Source organism: Rattus norvegicus, chromosome 5 (genome assembly GCF_036323735.1).
Source record: "Rattus norvegicus strain BN/NHsdMcwi chromosome 5, GRCr8, whole genome shotgun sequence".
Taxonomy (NCBI): domain Eukaryota; kingdom Metazoa; phylum Chordata; class Mammalia; order Rodentia; family Muridae; genus Rattus; species Rattus norvegicus.
In genome coordinates, this window is record NC_086023.1 from 61,699,255 (window position 1) to 61,714,120 (window position 14,866).

The 14,866-nt window shown below is 47.7% G+C and overlaps 1 protein-coding gene across 1 annotated transcript; it reads right to left on the reverse strand.

Annotated features, from left to right (window-relative positions):
• Positions 1 to 766: 766 nt before the first annotated feature.
• On the reverse strand, positions 767 to 3,545 carry Sigmar1 (sigma non-opioid intracellular receptor 1). Its single transcript, NM_030996.2, has 4 exons — positions 3,361 to 3,545; positions 3,024 to 3,224; positions 2,798 to 2,890; positions 767 to 1,842 (listed from the first exon to the last, which is right to left on the reverse strand). Exons 1-4 carry the CDS (start codon positions 3,509 to 3,511, stop codon positions 1,616 to 1,618), a joined length of 672 nt encoding a protein of 223 aa, NP_112258.2. The 5' UTR covers positions 3,512 to 3,545; the 3' UTR covers positions 767 to 1,615.
• Between the last annotated feature and the right edge of the window lie 11,321 nt (positions 3,546 to 14,866).

The following is a 14,866-nucleotide window of genomic DNA, read 5'->3' on the forward strand; positions in this document are numbered from 1 at the left end:
TTGGGGACTAGCGGGGGCGGGGGGGAGCCGTGAGCAGGGTCCTCAGGAATGAGTGTACTTTTGGCTTTATCTGCCTTGTGCATCAGGCCTGGTCCTGCCCCTGGCAGGGGCTCCCCAGTAGTGCTGGGTCAAAGGCAAACCAGAGCAGAGGAACTCTTACTCCAGGTGGCAGTGTATGCCACACCCTGTGAGCCCATAAGAAAAGCTTGCTGAGAATGTGTTTCAGCTCAAATGTGGGAGCACAGCGCCACCCCATGGCCACGTGCAGTTAAATTCTCAGGACCACCCCTGGACTGAAATGGCCAAGTAGACACACAGGTCTCAATTTCTCCTATTCAAAAACATCTCTATAGATGCAGTCTGGCCTGCCAGGAGACTTAGAGGCCTTCTAGGGTTGTGGTTAGTTTACAGCGCTTGCCCAGAATGCACACTCTGACCTTAATTCTCAGCTCTAGGAAGTGGAGGCAGGAGGATTAGAAGTTCAAGGTGGATTTCAGTGGCACATAGTAAATTCTAGGTCAACCTTATATTGGGGGAAAAAAATCTGAGTGTGGTGGTGCCCGCCCTAGTCTCAATACTCAGAAGGCAGGCAGATCTGCGTCCAGCCAAGGTTTTAACACCGTCACCCCTAAAAGGCAGACTCCAAAGTAATTCCTAACCGCACTCCCTTCCATCTGAAGCTAGTCTAACAAACCGGATCGTACAGGCCTTCGGTGCCCCAGGAAGCAGCAGCTTTCCCGGATGTTTAGACACACAAGGAAATGGAACTGTTTGATCTGTTTTTATTAACAGAGAGAGACAGGAAGACAGAGAATGCAACAGAAATGTCTGGAGACCGACAAGGTGTGCACACATACACTAAAGGCTTCTTTTGGAATGGGGTGGCTTCTCGGAGCCAGGCTCACTTCCCCAGGTCCTCTCTTTGGGAACTGGCCCCAGGCATCAGCCAGCTTTCCCATTGTAACCCTGAGGGTCTCCATGGTGGAGAACCTCCCTTCCCTTCAGCTTCCTCTACATTCCTCTGCTTTCCCAGCTGGTCGCTGGGGGCATGGAGGACAAGCCACAGGGACACTTGCATAGCAGGGGACTGGAATGGAGATAAGGCATATGGTGAGGAAAGGGATGGAGGGAAGGGCATCACAGCTGCAGGCGAACGGGACCTCCGAAGGGCAGCTCCTCTTTTCCTTCACCAGAGATCACTACTGGAATGCGGCATCAGAGCGAGGCAGACTGTGTCATCTACCCCAATCCTCTATCTCAGAGCCCCGAATGCCAGCAGGAGGCTCTGGAAAAGCCTGAGTCAGGTGAGTCAAGCTCGTGGTATGTGTTCAAACATGACTGGGCGCCCCCCTGGAGTATACGTCGGGGACCCTCTCTGGATGGAGGTGAGTGCATGATCTTACAGTACATACAAGTCTTAGCATCTCTGCGTCTCATTGCTCCCCAAGAGCTGTGTCTGGATGTATGTGTATGTATGTCCTTCCTCACACAGCAGGAACTTAATTATCTGCATGGTATATGCTGCTGTCAGTGAACATGAGTCCCAGCGAGTAGAGAAATGGATGTGGTCCTGCCCGCTCCTGTCCACTCGCAGGTCTTCCTTCAGCCTGTCTGGTCAGGGGTCTTGGCCAAAGAGGTAGGTGGTGAGCTCAAGCCGGAGGCCCCGGGCATAGGCGCGAAGGGTATAGAAGAGGGTGAGGAAGTCCTGGGTGCTGAAAATAGTGTCACTAAGTGCAAATGCCAGGGTAGACGGAATAACACCCCGGCCATACTCCACCATCCACGTGTTTGGTCCCCACTCCACAGCTGTTGCCTCTCCAGGTCCATGGACAACCGTCTCTCCTGGGGGGACAGACAGGGTAAGAAGGATCAGGAGGAGCCCAGCTCTGCCCTGGCCTTCCATAGTGCCTTTGCCTAGCCTATGGGCTATCTAGGTAGAGGTGGGGAATGAGAAGACAGTTTCAAGAACAGAAAAGCTCTACCCCACTAACCTAGTTGTTTGATCAAAGGGGAAAGAAAGACCAAATGCCTAAATATTTTATGGCATTACCTGGCCCATGAAAGGCTACCCAATCCAGCTACAGGCTAATGTATAGAATTCATGGCATCTGCATTTCCAAGCCTCAAGTGGAAATTTGATGTGGTTACAAGGCTTCCTAGGCTTTTTGAGAAACACGCCTGTTAAATCACAAAACTTGATGCTTAATCTTACACCAGCAAGTCCAAACTGTTTTTCTTTTAGATGGATCCAGAGGTCCATTAAAAACAACATCAGGAGCTTGCTAGCTAGATGGCTCAGTTCTTAAGAGCCCTGTCTCCTACTCCAGAGGACCTAGGTTCATTTCCCAGCACCCACATGATGGTTCCCAACAGTCTTAGGTATCAGATGCCTCCTTCTGACCTTTAAGGCACCAGGCACCGAAGTGGTGGGCGTGTGTAAGTGTGTAGGCAAAACACCCAGACGAATAAAAAACAAATAAAAAACCGGAAACGACAACAAAAATACAAAACCCCTCACTAGTTTAAAACACGATGGTAAACAAATGTCTATCTTAACTTTTGGATATGACGGTCTCCCAAACAATTGCTGGAATAATGGCTGGGTTAAACAGGCTGATAGAAAGCAGCTCTCTATGACCGGAAAATGCCCTGTTCCGTTTCCCTAACGAAACAACCTGTGGCTTACCAGGGAGAGAAGGAAGGAAATCACTGGTAGGCCTTCTAAACATGCCATAGCCAGGTCTTATGTCCTTCTCTAGCTAGAGGGCGCCCCCTTGGACAGAACTTCCACACTCACCTGGGTAATAGACCTCACTTTTTGTGGTGCCCTCTCTCCACTGGTGGAAAGTGCCAGAGATGATGGTATCTGAAATCTCAGCCCAGTATCGTCCTGATTGACAGGAAAATAGACACGGACCATCAGGGAATCCTTGTCATCACACGGCCCAGCCAAACCTCGGAATGGAGGGCACCAGCCCTCGAACAGTCCCAGCCTCCCAATCCGGCCCACCGCCAACACTGACCCGAATGGCCATGGGAGCCCAGGGCGGTGCCGAAGAGCAGCACGTACTCAGACAGCGAGGCGTGCAAAAGACACATGGCGCCCATCCAGCCGCCCGCGTTCACAAACACCCACTGCAGCTCCTCATCCGGCAGCACGTGGCCTGGGTGCAGCCTCCGCAGCTCCACGATCAGCCGAGAGAAGGCCAGCTCATGGTCCAGCCCTGATGCAAAAAGGAGAGGCGTAGGTAAGACCAGCCCGCTGTCCGAGTCTGGCAAGGAAGGCGCCCTCAGAAAGCGCAGCTCCGCTCGGTTCTACTCGGTGTCGGCCCACTCCGCTCCCCGCCCTCACCGGCTCACCTGCGTACTGTCGAGCAAGCTGAGCTATCTCTTCTCTCTGGAAGACGAAGCTCTGAGTACCCAGCCACAGCCAGACCGCCTGGATCAGCACCGCCACAATAGTCAGAAACAGGGTGATCCATGCCCACCGCCGGCCCACAGCCCACGGCATCCCAGCGGGCAGCCTGGTACCACCAACGTAAGACCGAACTAGGGCCACAGGCTGTGGATTCACAGCCGCTGCCTATGGTCGCCCCCCGTCACCGTGGTACGGCTCGCCCGGGCCAATCGGAACGTCTGGGTCACCTAGCACCGCCCTCTGGATTGAACCATTTTTCTAGAGGGGCGGGCATAAGGTTTGGTGGCGCGGTCCATAGGAGGGGGTGAGAGGCGGGGCTTCGCCTCTTGGCAGCCACCCTGAAGTGTTCAGTCCTGATGTCCTTAAGTAGGGAGACTCAATGGCCTGGCCCACCCGGGCTGGCGAGCCCGGAAGTAGAGCTTTCTAGGTCTCGTGATTGCTAGCACAGAAGCGCGTTGAAGATAGTGCCACTGGGAACCTTAGGGAAGGCCTTTCAGAAGCGGTGATATCTGAAGTGTCCATGAGAGAGGAGAGCAGATGGGAACCATTCCGAGATTCACAGAGCAGAGGCGGGAGAGATAGCATACATGCATGCATACATACATACATACATGCATACATGCATACATACACATGTATATATATGTGTGTGTACATATATATATACACACACATATATATAATATTTTAGATGTCTCACTATGTAGCTGACCTATAGACTAGGATGGCCATAAATTCACTGAGATACTTCTGCTTCTCCAATACTGGGATCAAAGGCATGGACCACCATGCTTGCTTAACATAGTGCTTTCTCTGATCCTACGGTTCATTCTATATTCTGAAACACAAAAATGAAAGACTTTGAAAATCAATAGATTTATCCACTGGGGAGCTATGGGATTAGATTTTGCCCCAGAATGGCTCTTGGCTACATAGAGGAGGGGAGTAAAATTGGACTAAGATTTAAGGAAGAGAGCCCATATGTGTCAGCATGTAAGAGTATGTATGGATAGCTTTATCTGTAACATAGAATAAAATTTTAAAAAGTATCTGCTTTATAGTCCATACCATAGTCCATATAGCTCACTATGATTAACATAAAATGAATTAGGATTTTAAAGTAAGTAGTGCCTGGCACATGGTCAGGATTCTGTATGTTAGTTAGGAAAAGACAACGTAAGACTGAGTGGTGGTACATGCGTGTAACTCTCGACGGTGGAAGTGAAGGCACAAGGATCGGTAGTAGTTCAAGGTCACCTTAGCTGCAGTCAGCATGGGTCACTGGAGACCATGTTTAAAGCAACGACAAGAAAAGCAGCCAAACCCATAAAGGAACTAGGAAAAAACTAGCCTTGAGCCCAGAAATGATGGAACAAAAGACCAATACAGTCAAATGTAAGCCAGGGATTCACCAAACTTGGGGGAGTGGTCATTAGGGTTTTCAGTAGGCGTTTTTTATGAGGCAGCAACACTTCCTTTTCTCTTGAGCGATCAAAGTACGTTCTACAGTCCCCTCTGCAGATAGGGCCATGTACCAGGTGATTTTATTCTGGACAATAAAATGGAAACAGAAATGCTGTATGACATTTTCAGGTCTGGTTTCTAGAAATATGTGAAATCTTGGGGCTGGAGAGATGCCCCCGTGTTCAAGGGCACTGGCTGCTCTCCCGCTCTTCTGGAGGACCCTGGTTTGATTCCTAGCATGCATATGATGGCTCACGACTGTTTGTAGCTTCTAAATTCCAGTGGGTTTGACTCTTTCTAGCCTCTGTGGGAACTGTACACACATGGTATACTGGCATACATTGCAGGCAAAACACCAACACACACATTTTTTTTAAAAGAAATTCTGTCCCCTCTCTTTTCACCTTTGCCAGTTACAGACAACTCATTGTTGTTTGACAAAATGTTTCCTGAGGAGACACAACACACATTAAATAGGGAACCCATGACAATCTAAAGTACGGATATCACCAAAATCCAATCAGTGAGTTTTTTTTTTTTTTTTTTTTTTTTTTTGGAGTGGGGGACCGAACCCAGGGCCTTGCGCTTGCTAGGCAAGCGCTCTACCACTGAGCTAAATCCTCAACCCCCAATCAGTGAGTTTTATTGGGGTTACTTGCTGGACTGTGAGTGAGGGGTTTCTTACAGGAATAGAAATCAGAGTCAAAGTCCAGTCCAGCATGGATGACTGCTTACAAAAGGTGGAAACTGGGAACACATTGCACAGCCTTAAGGTAGCTGTACAGATTGTAGAGTTTCCTATCCAAGAGACTCTAGTCTAAACCTCTTCCAAGCAGCGTGGCTAGTCTCTGTTTCGTCCACACAGATAGTCTGGTTTCAAGAGACTTGTTTTGCAGCTTGGCTTCACTTTGTCTGAAAAGGACTCTCAGCATTTATTGTTTACTATGGCAAGGAGGGACCTAGTAAATTTGGTCAATTTCAGGGATTTTCTGAAGCTGTGTGAATTGTTAACCTTCCTGCTCAAGGAGCTTCTTGCAGGATGGGGATATTTCTTTCTTCCTTCCTTTCTTTCTTTCTTTCTCTCTTTTTTTAAGATTTATTTATTTATCATATACAAGTACACTGTAGCTGTCTCCAAATACACCAGAAGAGGGCATCAGATCCCATTACAGATGGTTGTGAGCCACCATGTGGTTGCTGGGAATTGAACTCAGGACCTCTGGTAGAGCAGTCCGTGCCCTTAACCTCTGAGCCATCTCTCCAGCCCTGGATGTTTCAATCCTAGGAGGATAATGTGATAGCTCTTCTTGGTCATCAACTTGACTACATCTGAAACTAATTAAAACCCAAATGACTAGGCACACCTATGAGGGATTATTTTTTTCTTAATTAAATTATTTGATGTGAGAAGACCTACTTTTAAGCCAGATCTATGAGGTAGTTTGCATTGTTAATTTGGATTACACCTTATGCTGGCAGCCTATATAAGGGTCATAGAAGTAGGAAGCTTGCCTTATTTCTGCTGGCTTGCCTTTCCTCTTGATGGCAAGTTCATTCCTTCACTGCTATTAGAGCCTGCTTCTTTGGGATTCCAACATATATTGAAGACAAGTTGATATATTCAGCGTCATGGACTGAATTCTTGAACCTTCCATTGGTAGGCAGCCATTGTTGGACTAGCTGGACCACAGCCTGTAAGCCATTCTAGTTAAGTCCTTGCTCTTTTGCCTTTCATTTGCCCACGTTGCAATATATTGTAAGGGAGAGAGCAAAGGCTAGGGAGATGGACTCTTGTGTCTTTGTTTTGAGTAAACTGGTGGAGGATGAAAGGTTGAGGAAACATGTTTTGAAACAGTCGCTGGCTTCTCTGTCATCCCTAAGTTGACAATTTTCTAAGATCACTGAGACACCTCTAATTCATTTCCCTTTCGTATTCCGTCATAAATAAAGTTTCTCATAAATAAATAATCCCATCCTCTCAGCCTCAACCACTTGCTGTGTAATACACAGTAACATGGCTCCAGTCTGTATGAGTTAGGAGGGTCTGTAATCTTAGTTGCTGTAACAACTATGCAAACAATGCAAACAATGCAAACAATGCCCAGCGGTCAGGGGGCCTTTCTGTAGCAGGCTTCTGCCCCTCGTTCCATGCAGAGACATTTTCTGAGACTTCCAGCTCTACAACTTCCCTCTCTGATCTTTCAGTCATCTCCTCAAACACAGTCCACTTAAAAAAAAAATCCTGTGGCTTTGAGTGACTCCAGGAGGGAACTAAGGAGATGGGAATGATAGTCTTCTTCTCCATAAGTCACAGCAGATGTCCTATATCTGGGATCTGGGAAGGAGAGCACCAGGTTGACCCTCTCTAGACCATTCTTCTCTTCTCCCGACAAAGGGATCTGGGAAGACACAGAGAAAGAAGAGATATCAGGAGTCGGCACGATGTAGGAGGGACATTGAGGCAGGGTGTTCCTGCAGAAATACAGTACCACAGTCTAGTCACTGAAAGGAATGCCTGCCCTGCTTTCCTGCCCTCATTCTCTGCTGTACTTTGAGCAGCCACTGGATTGCTAAAACTCGTAGTTCAGTTCCTGCTCTCTGCCCTCACCTAATGGCCTCTTCAGATTTCAGTCTGAGAATTCCAGGGCAGAGATCAATGGCCAATGACCCAATTTCTGTAGCTCAGCTGCCAGTGTGCCTGGCTCTGCTTAGCCTGCAAAGGTAGAATAGTGTTACCTACCTACGACACCAGTAGTTGGGACATGGAAGCAGGGAGAGAGAGGTCTAAACTTGTCCTTTCACATAGAGAGTTCAAGGCCAGTCGGGGAGATGTATGACCCTGTCTCAGAAAGAAAGAAAACAACAATACCAATAAAAGCTCCCTCCAAAATGAAAAACCCAACAACAACAACAACAACAACAACAACAACAACAACAACAACAACAACAACACCCCCACACACAAACTTCTTAAGAAATATCTCTGGGGGTCCTGGAAAGATGGCTTAGTGGTTAAGAGCATTTATTTATTTTTCTTGCAGAGGATCTGGGTTCAATTCTCACAACCATCAGTAACTCCAGTTCAAGGATGCACATACATAGATGCTAGAAACACACACACACACACACACACACACACACACAAGAAAATAAATAAATCATAAAAAGAGAAAATACACACGATGCCTTCCAGACAGAGGCTGAGGCTGAGGCTACTTTACCGTCTCAGGATCTCCACGTTTCCTTTCTTTCTTTCTTTCCTTCCTTCTTTCTTTCTTTCTTTCTTTCCTTCCTTCCTCCCTCCCTCCCTCCCTCCCTTCCTTCCTTCCTTCCTTCCTCCATTTATTTCCCCTTTTGTTTGAGACAGGGTCTTTTCTAAGAAGTTTTACTTGCCTAGTGTTGTGCTAAATGTTTAATATTAACTGGGGGTTTCTTTCCCCTTGGATCATTTAGTTCCCACATATGTTGCCTGTGCCCTGGACTACTCACTCACTGACCCTACCTGCTCTTGGGGGCTGGAAGTGAGGTGGGGCTTGAGGTGAGGTGGCACAGAGTTAATGACACAGACTCCGGGAGCAGGTGAGAAACACTGCTGCAAGCTCCTTTAATACTTTCCACCCATGCCCCATTGGTCCCAAGAAAGCATCCCTTCTAAACAGCAGTTCCTGACTGGATGATATCGTCTGCATCAGCAATCCTTGGTCTCTCAGGTAGTCCTCAATTAGGTCCTCCTGCAGGAGATGCCTTTGCGGCTGGACAACCCCTGCATTTACATAGAGGCAGCCCTGTGTTCCTGCTACATATCCACCCTTTTGCTTTTAGATTTTGACAGCCTAGTGGGAGCCAGGGTGCCATTGCCTTGACATTATTGACTGTACCTCAGAGGATCCCAGTATACTGGACTGTGCCTGTCTTAGGCTGTCCAGTCTTCCATGATCTTACCTGTCGTTGACTATCAGCCCTCAAAGAGCTATCACTCCGGAGGCACGTCACAGAAGTGGGAGATGAGGAACAGCCTATATGGTGGTCTCACAGATCTCTGCCATCCAGGCTTTGGTCACTTCCTTATGGGAACTGCAATTGGGATTTTCAAGAGCCATCAGCACCTGAAGAGTCACTTTATTTACAGAGCACTGCCTGGAGATATGCTGTGCAAGACACTTAAACAAAATAATTTTTAGTATAATTCTTCCCACCATAGCATAAGTGGCTATCCACGAGGGGTCAAACAGCCTCTTAAAATTGTCCCACACAGGGTTGGGGATTTAGCTCAGTGGTAGAGCGCTTACCTAGCAAGCGCAAGGCTCTGGGTTCGGTCCCCAGCTCCGAAAAAAAAAAGAAAAAAAATTGTCCCACACTTTTCGTAAGAATCCAGCATCTAGGGAGAGCACAGATACCCTGGTCGCATTGAGGTTGCCTTTGTTCTCCCTTAACAGCACAGGATAGTTAAGGAATTTGTCTGACCAGGTCCCTTTAAGATATTGAGCCAACTGTTGTCAGACATCAGTGGCATTATGTACCTGGTAAGGGGTTACACAGATTGAGTGAAACCTGAGGTAGCATGCCAATAGAGACATGTCCCTAACAAGGGCCAACTCTTCAGCCAGTAAGTCAGTCTGTTGTTGTAAAATGTAGATGGCTTGATAAAGGTGTGGATTTAACACCTCCTGCACCTGTAACACCTCAGCTGACTTAGAGACTGCAGCATTGACAGCTTCCACTGTAGTGGCTCTCTGGGTCAAGGCAACAGCAGCTGCTGTTGCCCGGGCAATATCTGCAACGATGGCCACACCGATGGCAGCCATAATATCAAAATCCCTTTCCCCAGTGTAGGGGTTGTAAGTGAGTCTGGGCCATCAGAGTGACATCGTGAAAGTGAGTGGTATTTAACACAGGCATCCAAATGGCGTCTGGTTCCCTCATCAAGATAGCCATTGTTGAATGCCCCATCCAGGAATACCAGTAGTCAGGAGACACTTTTCATTAAAGTAGTTAATCTGTCTCTGACAATGGAGATAATGGTGACCAGAAAGACATAGACTGGGGTGACTTTCCAGCCAACCTTGCTGCCAATGGTCACATACACAGGGATTGCCCCAGTCTGCATTTTCCCCAACTGGTTTAGGTGGAAATATGTCTCATTAAAGAGATGGCCACTGAGGGGCTGGAGAGATGGCTCAGTGGTTAAGAGCATTGACTGCTCTTCCAGAGGACCTGAGTTCAATTCCCATCAACCACATGGTGGCTCACAGTGATCTGTAATGGAATCCGATGCCCTCTTCTGGTGTGTCTGAAGACAGCTACAGTGTACTCATACACATAAAACAATCGAACAAACAAACAAACAAACAAACAAACAAAAAGACAGTCACCTCTTAGGAGAGTAAGGGGGCATAAATCAAGACAAATAGAGGGACCACATAAATCCCAATTGCTCATAATGTGGTCATATCAGAATCTAATGGGGTCCCTGTTAACACAGGGAGTAATATTGGAAGCATCGTGTGAGGTGAACCTCCACGGGTCAAGTGTGAGATTAGATGACCATATCAGGTAGTACCCAGGAATTTTACACCTAGTGCAGGCTGGTAGTGCTCCCAAGGGATAGGAAGTCCCACAAAAGTGTGCATTTGAGGGACCCTTGGACAGCTCGAGGCAGGGGTGGATGTGATATGCTTGGGAGATCCTTTGGGGATTTGTAATCAGTAAGGGGAACGTGAAGTTTCATGACTAATATGGTGCCACATGGTAATGAAAGTCCCCTGTGGTCATACTGTGTAGCTGGATACAAGGGTGATGGAGGAGACATTGGTGGTAAATCAGACAACTTCCTCCGTGGGTCAGGTGCCTACGATTGTCCTGTAGTAGTGACTAAGGGCAAACCCAAACTCACATTGGAGGAGAAAAGAACTGGGTAGGTGGGGAAGTTAACTGACACAGGCAAAAGAATGGGGAACAGGGCCACCAAATCCCAGAGCTCATTGGTCCTCCCAGGCTGAAGAAAAATTGGTAAATACACTATGGACACTACATCTCCACATTCTGGTCCTCTTCTGGTTCCTTCATTGCTCCCTGGTCCATAGCCAGGCAAACATCTTTCGAGGGTACCCATATTGGTGCAGCTGCTTCCTAGGAGAAAACACAAGCATAACCTTGCCCCTTGTCAGAAGCAGAGCAGGTGGCTGCCATTGGGAGGTTATTGGGTCCCTCCATCTAACCAATGGGAGGTGAGTGTCCCTCTGCAAAATGCCCAGTATTTGTAAGCAGGGCTCAGTCCTTTCTTATCAAAGGAGAGAAAGTTCACATGGAACGGGGCCTCCACTAAGGCTACATGTGACTCTCTTTTGGATTCTGGGGAGGTGATCCCTGGCAAGTGCTCCCTTCAAGGAGTGATTTGCTCTTTTTACGATTGCTTGACCTTGAGGATTATAGGGTATCCCAAAGGAGTAACTGCTCTTCCATGAGGATAGGAAGCTTTTGAGCTACTGAGATGAGTGTCTTAGTTAGGGTTTGACTGCTGTGAACAGACACCGTGACCAATACAACTCTTTATAAAAGAACAGCATTTAATTGGGGCTGGCTTATAGGTCAGAGGTTCAGTTCAGTATCATCAAGGCAGGAGCATGGCAGTGTCCAGGAAGGCCTGGTGCAGGAGGAGCTGAGAGTTCTACATCTTCATCTGAAGGCTGCTAGAAGAATACTTGCTTCCAAGCAGCTGGGATGAGGGTCTTAAAGCCCACACCCACAGTGACACACCTACTCCAACAAGGTCACACTTCCTAATAGTGCTACTCTCTGGGCTGAGCATATACAAACCATCACAAAGAGTAAGCAGGTCCATCGTCAGTCTTTAGTGCCCTAGGCACTCCCATTACCAGCATTGCTGACTTCATGGCCTTAATAACATGGGAGGCCTTTTTTGCCTGTCATGGCCACCACTTATACAAAGGCCAGGCATGTATTCACCACAACATGTGCATACCTAAGATCACCAAAGGCTGAGTAGTGGGTGACATCCATTCTCCAGATTGCATTGAGGAGTAGACCTCTAAGGCCAATACCTGCTATGCCAAGGGGACCCAATGGTGCAAGAGGTGTGCACGTTGCACAGGACCTTGCAAGATGTTTACATTGTGACACAGGCAATTCGGGCAAGAGCTTATGTGAATCCTGAGGGAGAAGGTGAAATTGCTGGTGTGACATTCTGGCTTTTTCTAGCTACTCCATGTCTACAGCCATAATCAGGGCACCAGTTCTCTCATTTCCTTCTGCTAATAACTCTAGGCAATTTGGAATGCGATCTTGTGTGTGCGATGAACCACAGAATGTGCCCTGTTCTCAAGAGCCTTCTGGACAGGTCCCATGCAGATATGTCTAGGGATGTTTTAATATAGGAGAAGGAGAGGGTACGGACGGCTAAGTACTGCATATTGGCTATCTGAGAAAATATAAACTGGCTCCTGTTGGCAACACTCAAATAATTCACTCAGTTGCACTGAGCCAGGGTTAGGGAGAATGAGAATTGTCTCCATCCTGCTCCATGTCTTTGGTTTTATTGGCATCAAAAAAGGCCATGGTTGCCTTGGGAATGGGGCGAGAGCTGGGTATGCTCTGGGGTTTAACTGTACTTGGCAGCCGGGACAAAGCAGTAAGATGCTTGGTGTTTATCCAACGAGCCTGTGAACCCCACCACGACCATTTCTCGAAAGCTGATGGAATCTGCCCATAATGATTGCGAATACCATAACAAGAATAGTAGAATTATTTTGTCTGGTTTCCTGTTGTAAGTTCTCCTTGCTGAGCCTCTCGCCTTAAGGGCAAGGTGAAGAAGGCAATACCAAACTTTGAGGTAACCTTCAGTGAATCAGAGTGGGTCTGGTGCAACCACACGAGGGCCCCATTCTGCCATAACACTCCTATGCCCTCAACGGACCACCAGAGTTGATACAGAAAGGACGCCATAACTTTCTGTAGTAGATTGCTAGTCTCAGGTGTTAGTTTAACCCTGGTAGAGGGGCTACTAGGCCCCTCCCCTCCAAGAGAGAAAAGAGGTGCCTCATCTCCTGGTCTAGAGCAGACAGGAAAGGTTTGAACCAGTTAACAGTTCCACATAATCGCTGTAACTCCACGAGGGAGTAGGAGTCCTTCGCTACGATGGAGAAGGTCAAGGGCTTAATCTTGTCAGAAACAGAAAAACGCAGGAAGGAATATGGGGGAACTCTCTGAATCTTTTCGGAAGCAAAACGTTGAGTTGAGTTTTTCTAAGTTAACCAACAATTGAGAGGAGACCCTTTGGAGATCGGGCAGGCTAGCATAATATCATCCCTGTAATGGACTACAAGGCCAACCCTGGGGACTCCCTTTATGGTGTCACCCACATATAGCTGACAAATTGTAGGACAATTTTTCATGCCCCGAGGCAGGACTGTCCACTGATATCTTTTTTTTTTTCTTTTTTTCGGAGCTGGGGACCGAACCCAGGGCCTTGCGCTTGCTAGGCAAGCGCTCTACCACTGAGCTAAATCCCCAACCCCCACTGATATCTTTTAGCTGGTTTAATCATATTAGGTTCCCACACTGTGAAGGCAAAACAGCGTCTATCCTGGGGAGCCAGAGGGATCTGGAAAAGGCAATCCTTAACGTCTATGATCCCTACATGGAACTTGGGCAGGATAGCACTAGGATGAGGCAGTCCCGCTTGAGTAGTCCCCATTTTTCCTTATGTTTATTAATGGCTCTCAGATCCTGCAGAAGCCCATATGTCCCTGACTTCTTTTTAGTGACAAAAATGGGAGCGTTATGTCTGCTGGTCCAGGGTTCCAAATGACACAAAGCTAATTGTTCCAAGACCAGACCCCTGAGAGCAGAAAGCTTAGGTTCCAATATGGGCCACTGGCCCACTCAGATATGGGCTTCAGATATCGAGGCCAACAGTATAGGGTCAGGTACCTTCATGTCAGTTGGTGCTGGGTGGGCAGTGACCATTAGAATTGGGGGTGATCTTCAACTTTGCGACCTGTGTGGTCTAGTGGGTCATGTTGCATACTGTCTAAATGTACAGTTATGATTGGGGAATGAGAAAACACAGGTAAAGTCTGAAAGACTCCTGGCTGAGCAGGGGTTCCTCTTCCTGGCAGGACTGAGGGGTGCCCTTTTGGAGTTTAAATTGTCTTCCTGGTTTTGAGAACAGCAATTCTTAGCCCAATGGAAACTTTTGTTAGAAGGAGGACATAGGATCTTGGGCCTAGCTGAGGGGCAGTCCTGCCAGAGATGACCAGGCTTGCCACAGTCCCAACAGGTGTGATCAGGGGGCCCTTCAGGGGAAGGGTGTGTCCTCTGTACAGGCTCCATGACCAAGGCATCAATGGAGGCAGTCAGGGCTGCAATGGGGCCGCACCAGGGTCCAAATCATGAGTGGCAACAACCCATTCATGGATATCATCATTCCTTATGGCTGCCACAGCATTGTGAGTGGGGGCGTTAAGGCCCTCCCATGCAAGTTTCTTGATGAACATATCTCTGGTTGGGCCAACATCAACCCCCTTTTCCACTGCCTCAGTCACATGGGACAGGAAGTCTGTGAAGGACTCCCCAAACTCCTGGACAAGATTGTAAAAGTAAGAAGGGTCCTGAGGGGTTCAAGCCTTAAGGGCTTTAAAGGCTAGATCAGCCACCTGGTTAAAGTAAGCATGCAGTCCGATAGTCACCTAAGTGACAGGGTTAATGTATGCCTGGTGGCCAGTTAGCATATCAAAGGTAACGTGAAGGTTATATTCCAGGTTAATCCTAGCCTGGATTCTCAGCCAAGACATGATACGCAGACCTCCAATTAAGAAACACAGTGGGATCGAGCACTGCCTTAAGGAGATTATAACATAGTAATAGGTCTAGAGGTGCATGGCTCATTGCTTCAATACCTGCTCAAAATAAGGGAATCTGGGCCAGGATTGTTGGCAGCTTTTCTGATTAGTGCTGAGTCTGCCC

Bases quoted from the DNA above. Each gene is read 5' to 3' on its own strand.
- Sigmar1 (NM_030996.2), bottom strand. From the start codon at position 3,511: ATGCCGTGGGCTGTGGGCCGGCGGTGGGCATGGATCACCCTGTTTCTG. The intron at 3,225-3,360 runs GTGAGCCGGTGA...TTTTTGCATCAG, and splicing joins GCTTGCTCGACAGTACGCAG to GGCTGGACCATGAGCTGGCC. The intron at 2,891-3,023 runs GTCAGTGTTGGC...CCTGTCAATCAG, and splicing joins GGGCTCCCATGGCCATTCGG to GACGATACTGGGCTGAGATT.